Source organism: Oncorhynchus kisutch, linkage group LG27, assembly GCF_002021735.2.
Source record: "Oncorhynchus kisutch isolate 150728-3 linkage group LG27, Okis_V2, whole genome shotgun sequence".
In the NCBI taxonomy this organism is placed as follows: domain Eukaryota; kingdom Metazoa; phylum Chordata; class Actinopteri; order Salmoniformes; family Salmonidae; genus Oncorhynchus; species Oncorhynchus kisutch.
In genome coordinates this window covers 22,840,615-22,865,392 of record NC_034200.2, presented here as the reverse complement: position 1 = coordinate 22,865,392, position 24,778 = coordinate 22,840,615, and the positions used below count along the sequence as shown (strand labels likewise).

Below are 24,778 nucleotides of genomic sequence, written 5' to 3'. Positions count from 1 at the left end.
ATTAGAACTGCCTTTGAAGTAAGGGATCTAACATTATGTAGCCCTATTTTGAGATGTGAGGTATCACGATCTCATTCAATAATGGCAAGAATGGAGGTAGTCTTTATCCTAGTGAGATTGCCAAGGCGAACACCGCTATGTTTAGTTTTGCCCAACCTGGGTCGAGGCACAGACACTATCTCAATGGGGATAACTGAGCTGACTACACTGACTGTGCTAGTGGGAGACTCCACTAAGCTGGCAGGCTGGCTAACAGCCTGCTGCCTGGCCTGCACCCTATTTCATTGTGGAGCTAGAGGAGTTAGAGCCCTGTTGGTAGATAAGATGAGAGCACCCCTCCAGCTAGGATGGAGTCCGCCACTCCTCAGCAGGCCAGGCTTGGTCCTGTTTGTGGGTGAGTCCCAGAAAGAGGGCCAATTACCTAGAAATTCTCTTTTGGGAGGGGCAGAAATCAGTTTAACCACCCCTAACTGGAAGGGGGAGTGTGAATAACGTAGTAGTATTGTGTGAATAACGTAGTAGGTCGGGGTTCTCTGCTAATCCACTATACAAAACATTAGGAACACCTGCTCGTTCTGCAGTGAGCAGGTGAATGCTATGATCCCTTATTGGATGAAGGGGAGGAATCAGGTTAAAGAAGGATTTTTAAGCCTTGAGACAAGGATTGTGTGTGTTCCATTGAGGTTGAATAAGCAAGAAAAAAGGTTTAAGTGCCTTTGAACAGGATGTTAGTAGGTTCCAGGCACTGTGTATCAAGAATGGTCCACCACCCAAAGGACATCTAGCAAACTTGACAACTGTGGGAAGCATTGGAGTCAATATGGGCCAGCATCCATGTGGAACACTTGACACCTTGTAGAGTCCATGCCCAGACAAGTTGAAGCTGTTCTAAGGGAAACGGGGGGGGGGGGGGAACAACAACTCAATATTAGGCAGGTGTATAACTGAATAAATGTGCCTTCATAAAACCTACTACACTTATCACTATAGGAAAGTACCAATCACACTGGGAGTGCTGTTTCTGATCTCTATTTTATAGTAAAAAAGGGTGCTCCCAAACAACCGAGGCAAGCAGATGAAAAGGGAGAAAAAAAAAATGGGAAATTAAATTCTGAAACTAGTGTAGTGTTGCAACACAACACTAGAGATGGACATCAAGAATGAGGCTGATAATAGATATGGCCATGAGCCGTGGTTACGTGCGGTCTGGGTAACAAATTATTTTCTATCAACAAAAAAAACAACTCAAGAAGCAGAGCATGTCATCACGAATAAGGAAAGAATAACCAAAAACCGATGTGCTCTTGTTAACCATTATTGAGATGCCGAGTTCAAAGAAAAGTTTACGTTTGTGGTATACAAGGCCATAGGAAAGTGTTTCGCATTGCGCTTGCCTGTGAAAATGAGCAGACAGACTGCTGGTTGGGGGAGGGTTGGTTTGGGAGAAGGGAGGAGAATACCACCCAGTGAGATGGGGGCTGGGGTTGTGCTCATAGGAAACAGTTGTGCTGACTACAAGGCCTCACACCATGCAGTAGGGCCACCCAGTTAGAGCTAGAATTTGTTTATTTTTATCCTTTCGGGAAAATTGTTCAGTGTGAGCTGTTTATTAGGGCTTTGATTTGTTATGTATCAACTTTTGCTTGCAGGGTGTGTGTATACACAAGATGGACTTGTGTATAGTGGAGGTTTGGGGTCAAGAAGGAGAAAGGGGCAAAAAGCCCCCGCACTGAGTGCTAGGCAGAGGTGCATGGGTCATCCTCCAGCTGCCTCTGTTGATGTCATGGGGCTAGAATGCAGCTCTGGGGTAGAGCATGTGTACAAACACATTTAAACTACTTAAACAAAATAAACATTGGAACACAAGCATCAGGCAAATGTTTGGTTGGTAAATGCAACAAAATAACATTACCTTAAGGATGACATATCAATAGAATTAATTTAAAAAACTTTAATCAAATCATTTTAAAACTGGACAAATTTCCATTTTTGTATACAAATACATTGAAAACATGAATTGTTAACATTCTTTCATGGACATCTATGGTATGTAGTGGGTTTAATGTTAGAGGTAATGTTTTATTTATTTTGCTATTAATTAAAGTTAGCAGAAATTAATTTATGTCCAATTGAACCCTTGCACAATAGTAACTGCATGATAAAACATTCACAACCCAACAGTACTTTTAATAGCACCATATTTCCAAGTGAACAAGTCGAGTGGCTGTCCCTCTCAGCAATAGCCTGATTTGGGTGTCATCCTTGCCAGTCGCTCTCCATCAATGGCATATTGCAATGCCAGGACTGTGTCTGTCAAGAGTAAGCCAAGGCCACAAAGTTAGAACATCTAGAGGGCACACTTGGGGTCAACATTGGCTTTAGATATCAGGTTAGGCAAATGGAACTAGAAAAGTAACTGGTTACTCAACACATTCACATACCCAGTAATTTTCTTGCGTAGTCCACAATATCTGTCACCCCAGCCTCAATGTCATATGATGGCATCTCCATTGGCTTGAGAAAATCACTGGCCCTCTGGACAACACATAAGAAAACAAAAGACATATGGAACTTACTCATGCAATAAAGTCATTTGACATTAAGAAAAGGACTAAAATATCTGTTAAATCGATTGATGAGGAATTAAAAAATAAAAAATAAACTGTATAGTTGAGGGATGAGGCAAAAGGTATGGCAAATAACTGACAGCCCAACTGATTGGCAAATGTACTGCAAATTAAGAAATCATGTAACTAAATTAAAAACTATACTATGAAGCGAAAATAAATTAGGTAGAAGAATGATAGTAAAAAGCTTTGGAGCACCTTAGAATGACTTATTATATATTTTTTTAAAGGCAAACTCCGTTCCATCATTCATTGAATCAAATGGCTCATTGGTCACAAAACTCACTGGATGAAAAATTACTGATGATAGAGGATGATATTGCCACATCTTCAATTTAAGCCTACTACAAAGTGTTTGCCCTCAGGCCTGGAGGGAAGCAAAAGTCATTCCCCTACCCAAGAATAGTAAAAGCCCCCTTTACTGGCTCAAATAGATGACAATCAGCCGGTTACTAGCCCTTTGACCAGATACAATGCTATTTCACAGTAACCAATTGACAGACTTTCAGCACGCATATAGGGAAGGACTTTCAACAAGCACAGTACTTACAAATGACTGATTGGCTTCAGTGCAGCTTTTGACATTACTGATCATAGTCTGCTGCTGGAAAAACGTATGTGTTATGGCTTTACATCCCCTGCTATAATGTGGATAAAGAGTTACTTGTCTAACAGAACACAGAGGGTGTTCTTTAAGGGAAGCCTCAAACATAAATCAGGAAATCTCCAGGGTAGCTGTTTAGGCCCCTTAATGTTTCAATCTTAACTAACGAGTAAAGCCAGTGTATCTATGCATGCGAATGACTCAACACTAAACGCGTCAGCTACTACAGCAACTGAAATGACTGCAGTTAGTTTCAGAATGGGTAGCAAGGAATAAGTTAGTCCTAAATATTTCCAAAACTAAAAATCATGTGGAAATTGAGCAAGTTGAGTTGACTACACTGCTTGGAGTAACCCTGGATTGTAAACTGTCCTAATCAAAACATATTGATACAACAGTAATTAAGATGGGGAAGAAGTCTGTCCATAATAAAAGCGCTGCTCTGCCTTAACGACACTATCAAAAAGGCAGGTCCTACATGCCCTAGTTTTGTAGCACCTGGACTACTGTTCAGTCGTGTGGTGCCAGGTGCCACAAAGAGGGACTTGGGAAAATTGCAGTTGGCTCAGAACTTGGTAGCATAGCTGGCCCTTAAAATTACACAGAGAGCTAACATTAATGACATGCATGTCAATCTCTCATGGCTCAAAGTGGAAGAGAGATTGACTTCATCATTACTTGTTTTTGTAAGAGGTGTTGACAAGCTGAATGTGCTGAGCTGTCCGTTTAAACTACTAGCACACAGCTCAGACACCCAACAATACCTACTCTCAATTGGTTAAAATCACATGATGCACACCAGTGATGACATTGGAAAAACGTATATTTTTTTACTACAAAACATAGAAATGCAATTTCACATACTTTGATGTTGGCGTGGTGCTGGAGATGATGAATATGAAGTAGAACAATTGTGTAATTTCCCTTTAAAGACGAGGTGAGAAAAAAGATAGGTATACCGTCAACTCCTCATGCACTAACTCCTCCAGCTCAGACACCTGGGAGATGGCCTCATACATGTCGGTCATGGGCACAATGGAGTCCTGCAAACATGACTGGGAGTTAATATTCTTGAACACATCACTGTCTAATGTCCACTTGATACTATGTCAGACTGAAGAAAAGGAAGTATCTAGTATAATCTCTTAAAAATTTTTTTTTTTTTGTGACAAGCAACTAAACGGGATGCATCTGAAATTGCACCCCACTTCCTAGTCAGGGTCTAAAATTAACAAACTCCACTGCAAAGTGCAGGTAAAATTTGGCATTGGTGGGTAAGGTGTTCAGGGCTCTACTGTGTGAGCACTTCACTCGCTTTTGTGAATAAAAACAGTTAAGTAGGATTACAATTATAGTCAAATAAATGCTGCAGTAGCTGTATTCAAAGTATATCTGCCGTTTGTGTCATAGCTGATCAAATAAAATCACACAAAGTCAAAGTACAAATCCTATAGCCTATCCCACCTCGCACTGCAACACTGCCTGGGGGCCGTGAGCATGTTAAGAGGTGCGCAGAGGCATAAAAGCTGAAAACTTACTTGAAATGAAAGTCTACTGAACTGAGACTTTGTATTGTGTTTCCTGGCTATTTAAATTGTTTTGTTCACAAGCGAGGTTGTTTTTCAATGCGAGTTTCAACTGCTAGGGAAGAGAAGACAACGCTGCTCCTAATCAGACAATCTCACAGGCACAAACATGACTAAGCATGGTAACCTCCCAACCTTATAAGAGCAGGTGAACAGTTCTCATCTTTGATATTTTTCACAAAAAAATATTAAAATGAAAACAATATACAACGTTAGTTCTTAGTAGTAATACATTTGTTTTAGAAACATTACAAAGCATCCGCATCAGTTTGTGTTTTGTAGGTGTAATTTTAGTTGCATTTTATTGAGTGGTGAGTCGATGTTTTAATCTACCTGCCAGTGGCTGGTGGACCAAAAAAAATACTACTTTATCAAAGCCAAGGGATTTTGATCTTACCTCCTCTGATGAGCTGTTCTCCACTTCCATCTCATCAATCTTCTTGGGAAGATCAGCATCATTCACCCTGGATGTCCCATTCAGTTCCTTTGCTCTATGACAAGGAACAAAATACATAAGAAACAATTACCACTGAAAATCAATAACAAGATACTTACTATCCATTCATGGGTTTGAGTGTACCTGTCTGCATAGCGTAGTGTGTTTAGAGTGTAATCGCATGAGGCCATTCCAGGAGACACCATAGCAATCTGGAACATAAGAAAACATTATAGCCGATATTAAGTTACAGGAACAAAGTGGAGGAGCAATTCAGCGGGTCGGACACGAGTGGTATGTGGCAGGGGCTCCTAACGATCACAGATTACAAAAAGAAAGCCAGCTACGTCACGGACACCAACGCCACCCTACCGGACGAGCAAAACACCCGTTTCCCCACACTTTCAGCATAATGATGACTAAGACGAGAAGGAGAGTGCCTAAGGACAACAAGGGCTACATATTTACGGTCTCCACAGAGGAGGTGTAAGTCATTCAAACGTGTTAACCCTCGCAAGGCTGCCAACATCCCTATCCACACCCTCAGAGCATTTTCAGACTAGCTGGCTGTTGTGTTTTCGGGCCTTTTCAATCTCTCCAACTCAGGCCGCTATCCCCACCTGCTTCAAGACGTCCACTATCATCCCCGTGCCCAAGAAAGGGAAAGTAACTGAATGACTAGCAACGCGTAGCACTCACTTCCATCATGAGGTGCTTCAAGAGACTAGATAAAAAGACCACGTCACCTCTTCCCTCCCCAATTCACCAACCACCCGACAGATTCACTGACAATGCAAATGCCATTGCACTGCACACTGCCCTAACCCACCTGGACAAAAGGAATGCCTATGTGAGGATTCTGTTCATTGACTACAGCTCGGCATTCAATACCATAGTGGCCTCTTAAGTTTACCACAAAGCTCACGGCCCTGAGACAGAACTCCTACCTATGCAACTGGGTCCTGGACTTCCTGACGTACCACTCCCAGGTGGTGAAGGTGGTCAACATTCTCTCTTCGACACTGATCCTTAACACGGGGGTGCCACAAGGTGCGACCTCAGTCCCCTCACGACTGAGTGCCCACACAGTTCCAACTCCATCAAGTTCTGACGACACGACAGTAGTAGGCCTGATTACCAACAGCGACAAGACTGCCTACAGGGAGGATGTGAGTACTCTGATAGCGTGGTGCCAGGTAAACAATATCTCAACATCAGAAAAATAAACAGGAGTCGATTGTGGACAAGAGAAACAAGGCTAGGCACACCCCCTTCCTCATCAATGGAGCCACCATGGAGACTTGACATCTGAGAAGCTGAAATGGTCAAACCACAGACACCGTGGTGAAGGCAAGACTCTACAATCTCAGGATGCTGAAAAAAAGGGGCCTGTCTCCATGGGCCCTCGCAGTGTTCTACAGGAACACCATCGAGAGCATACTGTCGGGCTGCATCACACTGGTACGGACTGCAAGGTGATACAGAGGGTGGTATGCTCAACCGAACGCACCCTTGGGACACCTGCAACACCATGGGTGAGACGGCTGTGAATAGACACCACTAGACACCACTAGTCAGCTACCTGCTCCCCGTTCTCCTCCTGCCCCCCATAACCATAGCTACATCAGTAGTTAATAAGCTATTTTTAAGATTGGGCTTTAGCTGTAGAGGCACAAAGAGGAGTCACCAAGCCTTTACCATGCATGTCCTGGAGTTCTCTCCGATGAAGGAGTCTCGGAGCACCTGTGTCAGCTTGCTCATCCTGAAGGGTATGTGTTGGCTGTCCATCCCCAAGGAGCGAATACATTCCTACAGGGAGAGGGAGAAAGTAGGGTTTAAACCAGCATTTTGCAAACTAGGAGTCTCAACCCCCCACAAGAGAAACTGAAATTAAAAAAATAAAATAAAGCTTTGTCCATAGAACCAGGGTTACATCAGTAACCTCTGGTAGCCACTAGATGCGGTTGTAATAAACAAAGTGATTTGCAGCCTACAAAATGTGGCTCTATCCTTTGAACCGCTTAAACTACAAAGTATTATGACCCCCACCACTGAAAGACACGACTCAGGAACACGTAGGAGTCCGCTTTTTCCTTCCACAATGCCCACAACCCAAAGGATTCATTAGAACAGAGTGGACAAGACCAGGCACTAAATCAGACAAGATAAAAATATATATATATTTAAAAAATCTACACATTATTGCCTGACAATCCCAATACCTTTCTGATGCATTTCAGTCACTTCAAACCATACCTCCTTCAGATTGAAGTACTGTCAAAAGTACTGTCAGACTGATTTGTAATAGAATAATAGCCCCAGCTAAAAAGTAAACGTGGATGACTTTTTTTATTATTATACATTCATTGATTGAGATAAATAAAAATGGGGTTGCGGGCCCAAAAAGTTTGGAAAGCCCTGGCTTAGAATGAGTGAGGAGCTGCAGCTCACAGCTCTAAACTTAGTTACATTTAGAAAGAAACCTCTTGCAGAATAAGCTGCTCAGTGTATATTCTCAAATCATACAAAAAAAAAAATGTTTAAAGTTATTGACGTCACAAGATAGTTACATTAATAATCTTGACATTGCCTACACATTTATGAGGGCTTTTGCTGTATATACAGGTGGTTCATACCTGCTATATGATCCTATTCACTAGGCACAAAACAGAAGAAAACAGACTGCAACAGAGGGACTAACTGAACATGTCCAATTAGAAACACCCGCTCCCATTTTCTGTTGCAAACATTTTGCTACGGTGTGTACACGAATGAATACATCCCAGGTAAAAGGATTTCTAAAGAGTGAAAAATAGAAGGACAGTGGGCTAGTAGTTGTAATAGTAGAGAGTAGTTGTATTCACCTTGAGAGCCAGCAGGCTGCGGTTGATCTCGGCCGTCTCTGCCAGGGTCTGTCTGTCGTTGCTGCTGACATCTGTGCCCCTCTCGTTCCCCGCCAGGTCCACCAGGGAGAACTTCCCGTGCAGCTGGTTCCTCCTCCGCAGGATCACCTGCAGGATGGCGTGGGAGCGAGACGAGTTGGCGTTGGCGGACGTCTGGCCGGACGTCCTGCGAAAGATGCAGCAAATCATAGTCACAAATAAATCACTACTTTAGTTGCTTACATTTTAAAATAAGTTGCATCCTGAAGGACTCTATAGGGCTTTAGTATGCTAAAGTTAGATGAGATATTCATATTTGTCAAACTACAAAACAGGAACAGAAGACAACACGCATGCTAGACAGGGTGAGGGAAAACCAGGGGTCTGTTCAGGAGGGCGCAATGTTCCAGAACATTCAGGTGGAAATGTGCAGTGTTGACAAGATATGATTGTGCGTCAAGAAGAATAGGGAATCCTGTCAGCTCTATTCATTCCATGTATATCTAACATTTTGAATGTTTCACCTCACTGAACACACTCCGGGTGGAGTCAAAACATATGTACCTGCATGCACTGCCCATCTCAATCATCTTGATGACGTCTTCCGCACACGACACGTACATCTCCTGCAAGCCGACCACCTGGACCTGTTGTTTCTCATCCTCTAGCACTCGCAGCGTGGCCTTCTTGTTCAGCAGATCAAACACCTGCATATGCGAAGCCAAGTGTGTTAGTAGTGCTCTGGTCAAAAGTAGTTCACTATATAGGTTGCCATTTGGGATACACAGCCTTAGTCATACCTAAAATTTTTGTTCTAATCATGATGGATTCTCCACCAAGAACAAAATCAAATCCCCAAGCTGCTTGAGGAGCACTACGAGCGCTTCCTTCTCACCTTGCCATTGTAGATCTCAAAAAAGGTCACATAGGGGCACAGGTCCTGACTGGAATATCTCCTCTGCTTCAGAAGGGTGAACACATCCTGAGCTAAGCAACAAGTAAGAGGAACAAGGAGTTACAAGACATCATGGAAGTATGGCCTAAGTAAAGGTCATGTATAACATTTACATACATAAATTCTAAAATGTGAGGTGGAAAGATCTATTCTTTAGTAGGGACCTCAAATATCTATCAAAATATTTCCAGAAAACAATCAAAAAGGATAACTAAGCCAATATTGTAATGTTGATTCTGATAGAAAATAGTCAATAATTTACCTGCCAAGGCATAGATCCCTTTGGAACTGTTCTGGCTCTTCCCTGAAAAGTCTCCTCCCATTGTCTGAATAGGGTAAAAGATGGGTACACATTTTACATGAGAGAAAACTGCTATATAGTGTCAACCTGACATGTAAAGGGAAAGACTTACGTGAGTTTTACCACTTCCAGTTTGGCCGTAAGCAAAACAAGTTGCCATTCCTCCGTCAAAGATGGTCTGGACAAGAGGCTTGGCGGTAAACCTATCATTAAGAAATACAAGTATGTGGTTGTCTTGCAAAAACAAGTAATGTTGATACACCCAACAAACTTCATATAGAGAACATGCACGCAAACGGAATTTGAACAGAACGTTTTGAAATCGGCAAATAATTGTAAAATAAACTGAAGATAATATTGTTTAGAAAACAAAAGTGAATACCTGTACACTAAGTCATTGGTGGATGACTCATCAAAGGAGTAGTCAAAATGGAAGACCTGGTTGTCCAGGTATTTGGTCAGGTCCACTTTCTGCTTGGGTTCATGAACAAGCAGCGTTCCATTTCCAGGGATAGTCACCACATCAATTTCTTTCTTGGTCACCTCTAAGAATATCACAAACACTCAACATTAGAATGGACCAAAGATGCAGGGTGATGATACAAGGAGTGAGTTAAAACGTTCATTAAGCATACCTTTATTGTTGAGAGGACGCTTGCGAACACACACACAAATTCTATGAGCTTCAACCTGTTGACCAAAAATTATTATTTAATATACATTCTCTAATATAAGCAATAATTATAAATTACCTTCCACATTTCAACACTTGTTCTTAATCTTACCGTATCCGATGGACTTAAAGGAAATACTTCCAAGGTCTCTCTGAAGTCTTCAATCATCTGGTAAAACTGCTTGTTCGGTCGGTTTGTGTCACCAAACTACAGGAAGCAGAACTACATGTATAAGAGAAGTGATAAACTGGTGGGTCTGTAGTATTTCAAAATATTTTAGTAAATGCTTTCACTAGTTTAACACCGATGTGGAAAACCGATGTCAAAGCTGACGTGCATACCTATTTAATGTAGGCATATGACGTAATGTCGCCACGTAAAATTTTGCGTAACACAGCTTTGCTAACCTAGCCCACAATGTTTGATGTGTGCATCGAGCAGTCAACAAGTCGAACAGTCATTTGAAAGAGTAAGAACATTTAAGCGGGACAACTCAAAGGCGAAATCCATTAACCAAAATAATGGAATTCATTGCCCTTGACAATCAACCGTGCTCCGTTGTGAGTGATATTGGCTTTCGCGACTGGTCCAGCACCGGTACACACTAGGAGGAGGGAGGTGGTGAGTGTGGTGTCAGGAAAACAACCTCTCGCTCAACATTAAAACTAAAAGGAGAGGATTATGGACTTCAGGAAACAGCAGAGCGAGCACCCCCCTATCCACATCGAAAGAACAGCAGGGGAGAAGGTGGAAAGTTAAGTTCCTCGGCATACACATCACAGACAAACTGAAATGGTCCACCCACAGACAGTGTGGTGAAGAACGCGCAACAGCACCTCTTCCATGACACCTACAGCACCCGATGTCACAGGAAGGCAAAAAAGATCCAGGACAACAACTACCCGAGCCACTGCCTGTTCACACCGCTACCATCCAGAAGGTGAGGTCAGTACAGGTGCATCAAAGCTGGAACCGAGAGACTGAAGAACAGCTTCTATCTCAAGGCCATCAGACTGCTAAACAGCAATCACTAAGTCAGAGAGGCTGCCACCTATATTGAGACTCAATCACTGGCCACTTTAATAAATGGATCACTAGTCACTTTATACAATTCCACTTCAATCATGTTTACATATCTTAAAATTACTCATATCACATGTATATACTGTATTTTATACCATCTATTGCACTTGCTAATGCAGCTCGGCCATCCATACACATATTTTCATTCACCCCTTTAGATTTGTGTGTATTAGGTAGTTGTTGGGGTCTGTTAGATATTACTGCACTGTCGGAACTAGAAGCACAAGCATTTCGCTACACTCGCATTAACATCTGCTAACCATGTGTATGTGACAAATAAAAATTGATTTGACTACCAAGTGTGCTATTATTCCAGATGTTGTCCTACCAGAGTTGCACAGTAATAGCGTCACTGCTATTAGTTTCACGCCATATGGAATGCCGTTTGGGTCTTTGTGTGTCAAAAATATACACGTCAAATAACACAGTTCTATTATTGAATGTTGTGTGTTCTGAATTTGCACGAGCAAGCCAAGCACCACCACTACTATCAGTAGCACTGTCAAAGCTGTACAAAGAAAGCCTGCCGAATGGTAATGAGTAACCGAATGGTTGCAAAATCGAATCCACGAGCTGACAAGGTAAAGAACTGTCGTGCTGCCCCTGAACAAGGTAGTTAACCCACTGTTCCTAGGCCGTCACCGTAAATAAGAATTAGTGCTTAACTGACTCGCCTCGTTAAATATATATATTTTAAATGTCATTGATCCACAATCCATAGATAAGGCTGTACAGTGAAACAAGTATGTCCCCAATACAATTCCAAAGTATAATACATCCAGCGTGATTTCAGATTTGTCAAATTAACAATGGATCTTTTGTTGATTTTATACAACATTCCAACCTGTTTAGCATGTTTTATTCAATTATGGCATAATTATACTTGTATTAATTTTGCATCACTGTCTGACATACTTTTATTTAGAAGGCTAAACTCAATGTCCACATTGTGGTTAATTCTTATTGTGGGTAGCTTCACATAGATGGGGTCTGACCACCATTAATCAAATAAGAAATCTTATAAATTAGGGTTATTTTAGATGATACCTAACTAAATAGTTAGCTAGCTATCGCTACTGAAACAGTTGGTCGTTTTGCTATGTTTGAGGAAGAACATTGTTTGCATCCATGAGCTAGCTAGCTTTTCTTTTTTTGACTAGCACTGACAACTTTACCAGCATCATAGCATACGTGTCGATGAATGATGTGACATGAAACACAAGTGATCGTGTAATCAATGTGTAATAACTACGTAAAAAAAGTATGAAAATCTTAAATTAATATGTGATGTGCAGTCATATTCTGGACAAGACATTGTTGGTTGAGAATGAAACAACTGAACAATGAAACAGCACAGCAAGTAAGTGAAAAATAGGTTTTACTGGTAATGGGGACATATGTAAATGCCAACAAAATAACTTTTTGGTCAGTGTGGTGTGTGTGTGTAACCTTTATTTAACTAGGCAAGTCAGTTAATAACAAATTCTTATTTACGGAGGACACTGGGCCAATCATGGCCGGGTGTGATACAGCCTGGATTCGAACCAGGGACTGTAGTGACGCCTCTTGCAGTGCCTTAGACCTCCGTGTCCATGTGCGTGTGTTTTAACTCTAACGTACTAGAATGCTTAAAAAGCCACTCATTTTTGGTATTAAAAAAATAGATATTAAAAAAAAATCTGTATCTTGTTTTTTTGTCAAGAAAAGTTTCAGATATCAGTAAAAAAAAATTATGTCGGTGCATCTCCAATAGAACTTAATTGGGGGAATTGACGGCAAGTTAGCTATAGACCTACTGGTCTGCATCTTCACAAAAGCTAATTTCCACAGGACAATAGTACCATGTAAACATTATACAATGTCTCATACCTTTCCCTTCTTGGGCACCATGTCAGAACTCTTGACTGCACGGGACAATCTTTTGTTCACTGGTTTGCTCATGTCTGTGGGTACCACAGATCTCCGTTTGTCTGAAAGAGAAGCTATCAAATGTGATGAATGATGCTCACGAAGATAGCAGGGCATCAGAGTCTAGAATCATGCCCCCCAGTCCATTTAATGTATTTTTAATTGTGATCTCTAAGGTAAAACTAATCATAGATCAGCACTCCTCTAAGACTATTTATGAATACATGTCCAGAGTGATAAACAGTGATGTGACTCAAAGTTCCTAAAGCTCACTTGAGGTGACTAAGACACTCTTGGTCTCGTTGACTGGCGGCAGGACAACAGTCTGTCTCTGATCGTTCCTCTTCCCCACTCGGTTGGGCACACCTGGAAAATGAAGTATGTTGAATATCAAGAAGACAGAGGGGGGGGGGGGGGGGAAATTGAGGGTAATAGAATTCATTATTTGAATGAAAGTAAGAAATATAGCCTGAGCGCCAGTTGGTTTGTGTCATGCCAACTCCCTGTCACTCAACAATGGAGTTGGCAAGAGCACAAACAGATCTGGGGGCAGCATATAAGGGATAGGCAAGAAATCAGAAAGCACAAAATGAGAAGCAACCCCCACCAGAAGCTTTGAGGACAGAGGGTGGATACTCTGAAGACAGGAAGTCTTGTTTAGTCTTAGCAGGCTCAGAGACTGGAGCAGGGGCCCGGAACAAGCATGTCTGCCGTATGGACTTTCTAGGAAGTGGAACTGAGTAGAAGAGTATAGTTAGCCTAACACCTTAACCACTACAGTTGTATTGAGTAGTCTTTTGTATGACTAATAACTCATTCATCATCCTTCTGATCCCAACACTAGGCCAGTTGTGTAAAGTACTTAAGTAAAAATACTTGAAAGTACTAAAGTAGTTTTTGGGGCATCTGTACTTTACCATTTATATTTTTTGACAACTTTTACTTCACAACATTGCAAAAGAAAATGTACATTTTACTCCGTACAATATCCCAGACACCCAAAGGTACTTGTTACATTTTGACTGCATAGCAGAACAGAAAAATTGTCTTAGGATTTGGGTATGTAATTTTAGGCAAAAATGGAAGGAAAAAAAGTATCTTTACTGACGATTGAGTACTTTTCCCACCACTGCACTAGACAATAAACCATATAAATATCATGATTTCAATGTAGGCCTAGTAAACAGCTGGCCAGATTCTTTTCCACTACTAATTCTCAATGTGTTAAATTTTAGCTGGGCGAATCAGGAATGCCATGTCAATTACTTTGCGTTACCTTGTTACATTTTAAACTGTCATGGTCAAAATATATACATTCAATGGTTGTAAAGATGTGGAGAGGTCTCAACTTTGACACCACAATTCAAAAAGCAAGTCCTGCAGGCTCTAGTTGTCTTAACTTGATTATTGTCCAGTCATGTGGTGAAAAGAAAATACCTAGTTAAGCTGCAGCTAGCCCAGAACAGAGTGGCACGTCTTGCTCTTCATTGTAATCAGAAGGCTAATATAAATACTATGCAGGCCAGTTTCTCTTGGCTAAGAGTTGAGGAGTGTGACTGCATCACTTCTTTATATAAGAAACATGTGGAAAATTCAAAATTGTTTACAGGGAACTTATACACAGCTCTGGCACACACAGTTACCCCACCAGACCTACCACCAGGGGTATTTTCAGTCCCCAAATCCAGAACAAATTCAAGAAAGCGTACAGTATTATATAGAGACATTATTGCGGGGAACTCCCATCTCATATTGCTCAAATGAACAGCAAACCTGGTTTATAAATTAAATGACAAAATACCTCATGGCACAATGCCTCTCCCCTAGATAGTGTGTAGATATGGATATGTAGACAATGTGTGCCATTTTTACATGTATGTAGTTCTGTACTTGAGCTGTTATTGTCTAATAATGTTCTTATTAAGTCATATTTCATGTGGACACATGTTGCGAAAGCAGCAGCTACTCTTACAATGGGGATCCTAAAACAACCTCACCTGGTTGTCGAGGTCTTAATTGAAAGGTAAAAACCGGCAGACTCGGCCCTCTGTGGAATGCATTGAACTAGAAAGAGTGCTAGTACCCTTAACAAAACTGCTTAGGGTCACTTTACAGTACAAATACACTGAGTATACCAAACATCAGGAACACCTTCCTAATATTAAGTTGCACCCCCACCTGTTGCCCTCAGAACAGCCTCAATTCATTGGGGAATGGACTCTACAAGGTGTTGAAAGCATTCCGCAGGGATGCTGTCCCATGTTGACTCCAATGCTTCCCACAGTTGTGTCAAGCTGGCTGGATACCCTTCGGGTGGTGGACCATTCTTGAAAAACCCAGCAGTGTCGCAGTTCTTGACACAAACTGGGGCACCTGGCACCTATTACCATACCCAGTTCAAAGGCACTTAAATCTTTCGTCTTGCCCATTCACCCTCTGAATGGCACACATGCACAATCCATGTCTCAATTATATCAAAGCTTAGAAATCCTTCTTTAACTGGTCTCCTCCCCTTCATCTACACTGATTGAAGTGGATTTAACAGGTGACATCAATAAGGCATCATAGCTTTCACCTGGTAAGTCTCATGGAGCTGTTCTTTATGTTTTGTATACTCAGTGTATGTCTATATAGTTTCAACCACAGTAGGCTGATATAATATTGAACAAAGACATTTTGGAACCTATTGTCACAAAATGGAATTCTAGTTGTAAACAGTATGGTATAGGTCTTCTCTGTACATGATTGGTAGCCATCACATACCAAATAGTTCAGTTATTTATGTACTGTCCCACTACAAGGGCAGTTCCACTAAACACAAAGTGTGTAAATGTATTGTGCACCATTGATTAAAGAGTTATTATGCACCTGAAGATACAGGCCAATATGTGATTTTATCTTCAAATCAAGGTATAACTGAGGAAAACAGCCCTATATGGGATTCCATCTCATATAAAGCGATTTAGCATATGATTTGGTTAGAGAGGAACATGCATTGCATGCAAACCTGTCTCCTCAGGAGGACCCACTTGAGCAGAACCTTATAAAAGGAAATATCCATAATTAACCATCTTTCACACACACCACTGAAAGAAACACTTAAGACAGGGGTAGGCAACTAGATTCAGCCGCAGGCTGATTTTTGCCAGGGCAAATGGTGGGGTGCCGGAACATAATTACAGTGATTAGTTCACTGCAAATTGTCCGCAACTAAAACCAAAAATATATTTGAAAATAACAATAATTTCATACCTTTCACGTCTTTTTATTCATGGCAATACTTGAACAGATTTCCTAAATTAACAGATTTTCATAAACTAAACTAATTTTTTGCTGAATCCACAGTATTTTCTACCCCCCCTCCACACACAAAAAGAAAAGTGTTCTAACTTAACACAATAACTTCAAGACAAGCCACTTACGATTGGAAGGAGCAGGGATCCTGGATGAACGGAGACGGCTTTCATATTTCTGGAGAAGATAAAAATCACACACGTAAGCAACATTGGTCCTAAAGTCAGGAACATCAACTTTCAAATGTAATACACTTTGAACCTCAAGCTCATAGGCCCACCCCTAGAGTATGCTTACCTTCTCTGGGGGAGCAGGTGTAGTAGCGGATTTCATGTGCTCAAAAAGCGCTTCATTCAGGGACCATAATTCATTCATTTCGAGCTAAATGACAGGAATAGCAGCAGTATGTCAACAAAATATCAGTTTATTTAAAAGGTTGCAGCACATAGCATAGCTAGATCCAACTATTTGTTGTCTTCCAGAGCTCTTACATGAATCCAAACGTATTTCATGTCACTCAAACTACTATAAGTGGGGATATTTCACTCAAAGAAACATGTTAGTATTTTGTTCATTAGTCCATTGTTGATATGGTCCCAAAAATGCATCAGTCAAGATTAAAAGCACTAAGTTTATTGTTCTCTGTAACATAGACAAGGCACTGTTGAACCACTTACCTCCTTTCCCCTGCATACAGATTTCTCAAACCATTCAACCTTTACAATAGATGTTGTGGAATCAACCGTTTTGATGTTTGCAGTATGCACTCGCCCTATAAAACACATTCAGCCATCAGTCACTTTACACCACCTGTTAGCAAGTTCACACCAATGCCTAGCCGACTAAACTACACGGGGGAAGAAGTTGGAGTTCATTAGAAACTTCCTTCACCGTAGAGTTTAGTCAGTTAATCAAAGTACAATGCCCTGCCTGGACCAGCGTTAGCTACTCCACTGTAACGGTAGTCACCCATACAAAAGGGTAACGTTAGCTAACTAACGTTATACTATTAAAACAAACAATCAACGGATGGCGTCATTATCCTATCCAACTAACGTTAGTTACGTCAAATACTGTACCTAGCAAAATTTACTAAAGTATTTAGCCATCTTGTTTCTTTGTAACTACAAGAGCTAACTATTTAAAGTCAGTAGGTACCTAGAACAATGACAGACTATTAGCTAGTTACTGTAAATCAACAACCACACAGGTAACGACGTTAGCTATTCGCAATTAACGTTGTGTTGAGTAAATTCGGCTAACGCGTTAACGTTAGCTGAGTTCAACTCATTCACCTGTACAGTAACTGACTTACGCAACAAACACAGGAAGGTGAGCTACTGTAGCTAATATAACAAATAACAGCCAAATGCATAACCTACGTTAATGTTTGCTAACTAAGAAGCGAAATCATTTGGGAGGCGAATCTAACTTACTAACGCTAGCTAACCACCTTAACGTAACGTGTTGTATTGCAGGGCACATTTGAAAAAGAAACCTAGCCAACGTTAGGTCTCAATATGCATTTCCTAGTCAAATAAAAAGGTAGCGTTATAATTAAAAAAAGTTAGCTACACAGCTTACCGTCGCTTCTTTGGATGTTGACTGGAAACCCAACAAGAAGGTTTGCCATAGCTGAATCCATGTTAATTCGTGTAAACAGTTGAATTATGTAGAAAAGTTATCAAACGCCAGTCAACCGCCAAAAGATTTGAAAGTCGGCTCACGTCAGCGGAAGAAGTAGGAAAAAGGCGATGCTCATTGGTCGTGGGCAAGGATGTTTAGTTTTAGGATGGTTTATCTAATTCGACAATTTGAAAAACAAACAAACATAAAACTTTAAAAAGACACCCATGTCATATGCACATTAGTAAAATCATATAGGAAAACACGCAAAGTCTAGGACGTATTTCCTTTGTGGTCCTCTTGTGACAAGATGGCTCGGCAAGATTGGCAACACAGTTGTAACGTGAACGTCGTCGTGGCTAGGACTCCAGCTTTTGTCAAATTAATGTCAGATTTGAATTTTCGTAGCAGGTCAGGAGAATTTACGCAGCACTGTCAGGTTAGGATAAATAACATAGCAGGTTGAGATGATTAGATTAAGGTTAGCTAAAATGCAAAAAACTAAAACGTTTGACTTTAATTTGACCAAAGCTGTATCCCTTCTAGCCATAGAAACAAATAGAAGAAAAACACATTTCATTATTGCAGGTTACCTTGGCAGGTGTCGTATCCATTTGAATAAGTATGTGGTAGTCTTTTTTTGTACCTTTAATAGAAACCATTCACTTGAACTAATGTAGTTTTTGACATCTTGCTTGCATTTCCCATTTTAAATACGGGTGCATGATGCAATGACATGCATAACCACAGTGTGGCAGTAGCTAGCTACCACCTTGGAACATCGAGCTTTTTTTAACCTCTGAAATGACCAATGAATGTATACGTTGTTATCCGCCACATCTCACAATGGTGCATTGTGCTCGTTTAGGAAAGTTATATTCAAGGGCTTGTACATAAACATTTCACGGTAAGATCCAGTGTTGTATTCGGCGCATGTGACAAATAAAATTTGATTTAATTTGAATCAGTCTTGGAAGATCATGTAATGATTCATCAGCATTCAACATAACATAAAAACACCACCTAATTTCGTATGAGATTTTAGGATGGTTAGCTGAATAGTCCACAAAAAGTATCATCTGCCCAAAACTGCCAAATACTTGGATTAATATAGGCTAAACTGTCCAGCGAATGTCCCACAATAACATCCTGTTGTTCTGCATGTTGGTATTTTAAATGTGGTCACCCTAATATATTATGACTCGCAAATCAAATTCAACAATTTGTTACTGTGACTCATTATGTTATTTAGTGTAATCAATGATTTGAGCTTGATACCTACATTCCATCATTTATTTCGATGCCCAGCCTGCCCCCCAAGATGTTCCTGGGACCTGCCTGAGGACATCATTAACTTGATTTGTGTGGATGAAGGATAAGTGACACCATTTTACAGGAAGAGCAATAGTTACTTTATCTGCCATTTAACCCAGCTTGTGCGAAAATACAATCCTTGGACAATTTGGTAAAAAACTGTAACAGTTTGTTCTTTCATTTGTAGGGGGCTTTGAAAATGCTAAATGAGTCATTCAGTTTCGCATTAGGCCTAAAAAGTGTTTAAACTGATAGGCTAATACAGATTGGCCAGGTTACAGACCATGAAAACATATTTCCCTGAGTTCAACTAATGGATGAAAACCTAATGAGTCTAGATTATAGGTGGATTAGACTCAATCACAACATAGCCTGGCCAGAATAGACATGTGGTGGCTAACAATATAAAACAATAGACACATAATCCAAAAGTTAAACATTAAGAAATATCAGAACCAGTAATGTCAGAGTCTGGAATATATATACATGTTGCATTTATATTTTTTAAATTTTTGTTTGCTATATATATACTGTATGTATACAGTACAGTCAAAAGTGTGGATACACTTAGTCATTCCAGGGTTTTTCTTCATTTTTACCACTTTCTTCATTGTAGAATAATAGTGAAGACATCAAAACTATGAAATAACACACATGGAATCATATAGTAACCAAAAAAGTGTTAAACAAATCCAAATATTTTTGATATTCCTCAAAGTAGGAATATATGACAGCTCTGCACACTCTTGGCATTCTCTCAACCAGCTTCACATGGAATGCTTTTCCAACAGTCTCGAAGAAGTTCCCACATATGCTGAGCACTTGTTTCCTGCTTTTCCTTCACTCTGCAGTCCAACTCATCCCAAACCATTCCAACTGGGTCGAGGTTGGGTGATTGTGGAGGCCAGGTCATCTGATGCAGCTCTCCATCACTCTCTTTCTTGGTCAAATAGCCCTTACACAGCCTGGAGGTGTGTTTGGGGTCATTGTCCTGTTGGAAAACAAATTATTATCCCACTAAGCGCAAACCAGATGGGATGGCGTATCACTGCAGAATGCTGTGGTAGCCACCCTGGTTAAGTGTGCCTTGAATTCTAAATAAATCACTGACAGTGTCACCAGCAAAGCACCATCACACCTCCTCCTCCATGCTTCACGGTGGGAACCACACATGCAAAGATCATACGATTTCCACTGATCTTATGTCTATTGCTCATGTTTCTTTGCCCAAGCAAGTCTCTTCTTATTATTGATGTCCTTTAGTAGTGGTTTTTTTGCAGCAATTCAACCATGAAAGCCTGATTCACATAGTCTCTTCTGAACAGTTGATTTTGAGACATGCCAGTTATTTGAACTCTGTGAAGCATTTATTTGGGCTGTAATTTCTGAGGCTCGTAACTCTAATGAACTTATCCTCTACAGCAGAGGTAACTCTGGGTCTTTTTTTCCTGTGGCGGTCCTCATGAGAGCCAGTTTCATCATAGCGGTTTTTGCGACTGCACTTGAAGAAACCTTCAAAGTTCTTGAAGTGTTCCATTTTGACTGACCTTCATGTCTTAAAGTAATGATGAACTGTCGTTTCTCTTTACTTATTTGAGCTGTTCTTGCCATAATATGGACTTGGTCTTTCTACCAAGCAGAGCTATCTTCTGTATACCACCCCTACCTTGTCACAACACAACTGATTGGCTCAAACGCATTAAGAAGGAAAGAAATTCCACAAATTAACTTTTAACAAGGCACACAAGAGTGTGCAAAGCTGTCATCAAGGCAAAGGGTGGCTACTTTGAAGAATCTCAAATATAAAATATATTTAGATTTGTGTACAACTTTTTTGGTTACTACATGATTCCATATGTGTTATTTCATAGTGTTGGTGTCTTCACTATTATTCTACAATGTAGTAAATAGTACAAATAAAGAAAAACCCTGGAATGAGTAGGTGTGGCAACATTTTTGACTGTATATATAATGGTGTGTGTAGACAGTATGGACAGTATATGAATTGAAAAGTTTGTACAGCAGTAGTTACAGTATAAACATATAAAGTGGGTAAACAGTATGTAAACATTATTAAAGTTACCAGTGTTCAATGACTATGTATATAGGGCAAAGTAGTCTCTAAGGTGCAGGGTAGAGTACTGCGTGGTGGCCGGCTACTAACACTGACTAAGGTTCAGGGCAGGGTACTGGGTGGAGACTGGCTAGTGGTCATTGTTTAACTTCTTGAGATAAAAGCTGGTCCCAGCTTTGATGCACCTGTACTTTGTACTGTCTCCTCCTTCTGGATGGTAGCTGGGTGAACAGGTTGTGGCTCGGGTGGCTGAGGTCCTTGATGATCTTCTTGGCCTTCCTGTGACACCGGGTGCTGTAGATGTCCTGGAGGGCAGGCAGTGTGCCCCTGATGATGCATTGGGCTGAACGCACCACCCTCTGGAGAGACCTGCAGTTGCGAACGGTGCCATGGCCATACCAGGTGGTGATACAGCACGACAGGATGCTCTCAACTTCTGTAGAAGTTTGTGAAGGTCTTATGGGCCAAGGCAAATTTCTTCAACCTCCTGTGTGAAGGGACCATTTCAGGTCGTCAGTGATGTGCACGCTGAGGAACTTGAAGCTTTTGACCCTCTCCACTGTGGCCCCGTCAATGTGGATGGGGGCGGGCTCTCTCTGCTGTCTCCTGTAGTCCATGATCAGCTCCTTCGTTTTGTTGACTTTGAGGGAGAATTTATTTTCCTGGTACCACTCCACCAGGTCTCTCACCTCCTCCCTGTAGGCTGTCTCGTCATTGTTGGTAATCAGGCTTACCACTGATGTGTCATCAGCAAACTTGATGATTGAGTTGGGGACGTGAGTGGCCACATAGCCATGGGTGAACAGGAAGTACAGGGTCCCCTGTATTGAGGATCAGCGTGGCGGAGGTGTTGTTGCCTACCTTCACCACTTGGGGTCAGCCCGTCAGGAAGTCCAGGACATAGTTGCACAGGGAGGGTTCAGACCCAGGGCCCTGAGCTTAGTGATGAGCTTGGAGGGCACTATGGTGTTGAAGGCTGAGCTGTAGTCGATGACAGGATTCTTACATAGGTATTTCTCTTGTCCAGGTGGGATAGAGCAGACGATTGTGTCGTCCGTGGATCTGTTGCGATATGCAAATTGTAGTGGGTCTAGGTTGTTGGGTAAGGTGGAGGTACATTTTTTTAGTGAAGGTGATTGCAAATGTGTCCAATAAAAACATTGCATGCAGCCCCCAGACTTGTTAATGCATTGCTTTTATTGTCAAAAACCACAGAATTCCATGTCTGCAGTGAAACCTGGAGACCCTATGATGCTCATTTAACATCAACTTGATGCTATGTAATTATGGCTTGCATGGCTCAGAATGACGCTCAACCACTCTGATCATCGAAGCACACACTCTCTAATGCAAACCAAATTCACTGAATACACAAATAAATAACACGAGGTTGAAGAATCTCATATTCAACAAATGGAGCCCTGTTTTATTCCTTGCCCTTCATAAAACTAATGATAATGACTGTAAATGAAGTAAGTTGCATTTATGTTATAGTAGATTTGTGTATAGATTACATATGACCTGTAGATGTGTGTGTGATCTGTAACTCAGTCACAGGCAAATAATTACACTGCTTCTGCCAACCCCCCCCCCCCCCCCTCCCCCAGTGATTAGAATTAATGATCATCATTGATGGAGAGTTGTCATGGCATCTTAGTTGATATAATATTAAAATGTTCAAAGTTTCTAACTCTTCTTAGTCTAGCACAATATCTTTCTAAAGATCCAAGAGAAGATTATGTTACTAAAATCCCCCCTCTGCCACCACCTTTGCTGTTTTTTCTAGATGACAGTGATGCAAGATTTAGAGTCCCTGATTATGAAGCAACATCAAAAAGTCTACTTCTTTCACTGCAGTCTGAAAACAGTTAATCGGCACTAACACACACACATGCAGGCAGAAAGACATGCACATAGGCACACACTCACTCACTCACTCACTCACTCACTCGCTCTAGTCAGTCAGTCAGAAACAGTCCATGCATAAGATGTAGTGTTTTTCATTTGGGATGCTATGATGGCTGTGGGATGTATGTGAGCACAGTCTGAGAGGATGTGCCAGGACGTCAGTGCAGTCATGGAAAGAAAGCCTAAGTAACAGCAGTAATGTGTGGTCTCAGCCAAGATCTGTTGTTCCCGTCATGCCATTTGGAGTAGGCATCTACGTTGGCCTTGGCAGGGTGTGTGTGTGTGCATGTGTGTGTGTGCGTGTGTGTGTGTGTGTGTGTGAGTCACTCTCTTACTGATTCAGGTGTATAGTCCAGGTATAGAGGATATCTAGAGAAATGACCACACCCATTGAAATGTCACTTTGAAATATTCAAGCTAGTTAGTATAGTGTATGACCACTTCACTTCCTCTAGTCTACTAGTACTTCAAGTTAACTGGAAAATCGATTCAATTCTATCTTTAGAAGAATGACAGACACATGAATGACTACTAAAACATGAATATTGTTGTTTGTAGAAAAAAGTGGTGAATAAGGAAGTGTTGTATTCTGTGAGGTAAAGGGCTCCCGAGTGGCGCAGCGGTCTAAGACACTTCAGACCTTGGTTCGATTCCAGGCTGGCCTTGATTGGGAGTCCCATACGGCGGCGCACAATTGGCCCAGCAATGTCTGGGTTAGGGTTGGCCGGGGTAGGCCGTCATTGTAAATAAGAATTTATTCTTAACTGACTCAGTTATTTCAATAAAGGTTAACATTTTTTATTAATAAATAAATAAATGTCATGCTATAGGTGTAACAAGTGTTGTGCAACATCATTTCTCAGGGGTTGATGCTTCACCACTCCTGCTGAGGAGGGAGTATGTTTTCTTGGGTAGAGCCTAAACTGAGAGAGAATGGCCGCGTTGCAAATACCACCCTATTCACTATGTAGTGCGCTACTTTTGCCCAGGGCCCATAGGTCTCAAGTTAAAGAGTAGTGCACTACATAAGTAATAGGGTGCCATTTGCAATGCAGACGATGAGTCACCCTGATGCCCAAAGAGGTGTGAATAAACCGTACAAAACCCTGCGAACAAAAACAGCTCATTTGTTCTGAGGACTCACTGCTGTGTCTTATAATGGGTTAGGTCCCAGCACGCATTTTCACACAAGACAGTAGAAACACAAGGGGTTCTGCTCAGGTTCCTTTCATTGACATAAGTACACACAAGAAGTGGAATATTTTTGATTGCCCATGCAGAACCAGTGATGTCATGAATCTTATACGACACTTGTTCACTTCATTACAGTTCTGTCTTATGATAGATCAAAAGAGGTTATGTGTCTAAATGGGCACCAGGCCTATGCAGCTGCCAAAAACTCCTTCTATAATGTTATGAAGGCTTAAGTGATTAGTTGGGCCAACTCACTGAAGCACACCATGTTCTGACAAAGTGTAAGTTCTTAATTGACTTTAGGCCCGCAGA

The 24,778-nt window shown here is 41.1% G+C and overlaps 1 protein-coding gene across 8 annotated transcripts; it reads right to left on the bottom strand.

Annotated features, from left to right (window-relative positions):
* Window positions 1-1,936: 1,936 nt before the first annotated feature.
* LOC109871931 (kinesin-like protein KIF2C) lies at window positions 1,937-18,735 on the bottom strand. Of its 8 annotated transcripts, none has more exons than XM_020462962.2 (23): window positions 18,570-18,705; window positions 17,935-18,151; window positions 17,028-17,122; window positions 16,648-16,731; window positions 16,479-16,527; window positions 16,064-16,096; window positions 13,664-13,792; window positions 13,330-13,422; window positions 13,018-13,130; window positions 10,177-10,272; window positions 10,027-10,081; window positions 9,774-9,936; window positions 9,504-9,594; window positions 9,353-9,416; window positions 9,031-9,122; window positions 8,700-8,842; window positions 8,118-8,322; window positions 6,952-7,062; window positions 5,398-5,465; window positions 5,215-5,308; window positions 4,191-4,274; window positions 2,442-2,535; window positions 1,937-2,310 (listed from the first exon to the last, which is right to left on the bottom strand). In XM_020462962.2, exons 2-23 carry the CDS (start codon window positions 17,993-17,995, stop codon window positions 2,234-2,236), a joined length of 2,094 nt encoding a protein of 697 aa, XP_020318551.1. In that variant the 5' UTR covers window positions 17,996-18,151; window positions 18,570-18,705; the 3' UTR covers window positions 1,937-2,233. The 8 variants fall into 8 exon arrangements, with proteins under 8 accessions (XP_020318551.1, XP_020318552.1, XP_031662778.1 ...); XM_020462963.2 differs by having other exon boundaries at window positions 13,018-13,118; window positions 18,570-18,704; XM_031806918.1 differs by lacking the exon at window positions 16,064-16,096 and having other exon boundaries at window positions 13,018-13,118; window positions 18,570-18,735.
* Window positions 18,736-24,778: the final 6,043 nt, after the last annotated feature.

What these genes read in the sequence shown, in the direction of transcription:
- LOC109871931 (XM_020462962.2), bottom strand. Translation starts at nt 17,995, where the DNA reads ATGGATTCAGCTATGGCAAACCTTCTTGTTGGGTTTCCAGTCAACATC. An exon ending in GGGTCCTCCTGAGGAGACAG is followed by an intron (nt 13,793 to 16,063) that starts GTTTGCATGCAA and finishes TCTTCTACTCAG; the next exon opens with TTCCACTTCCTAGAAAGTCC. An exon ending in CTTTAAGTCCATCGGATACG is followed by an intron (nt 10,082 to 10,176) that starts GTAAGATTAAGA and finishes TTTGGTCAACAG; the next exon opens with GTTGAAGCTCATAGAATTTG.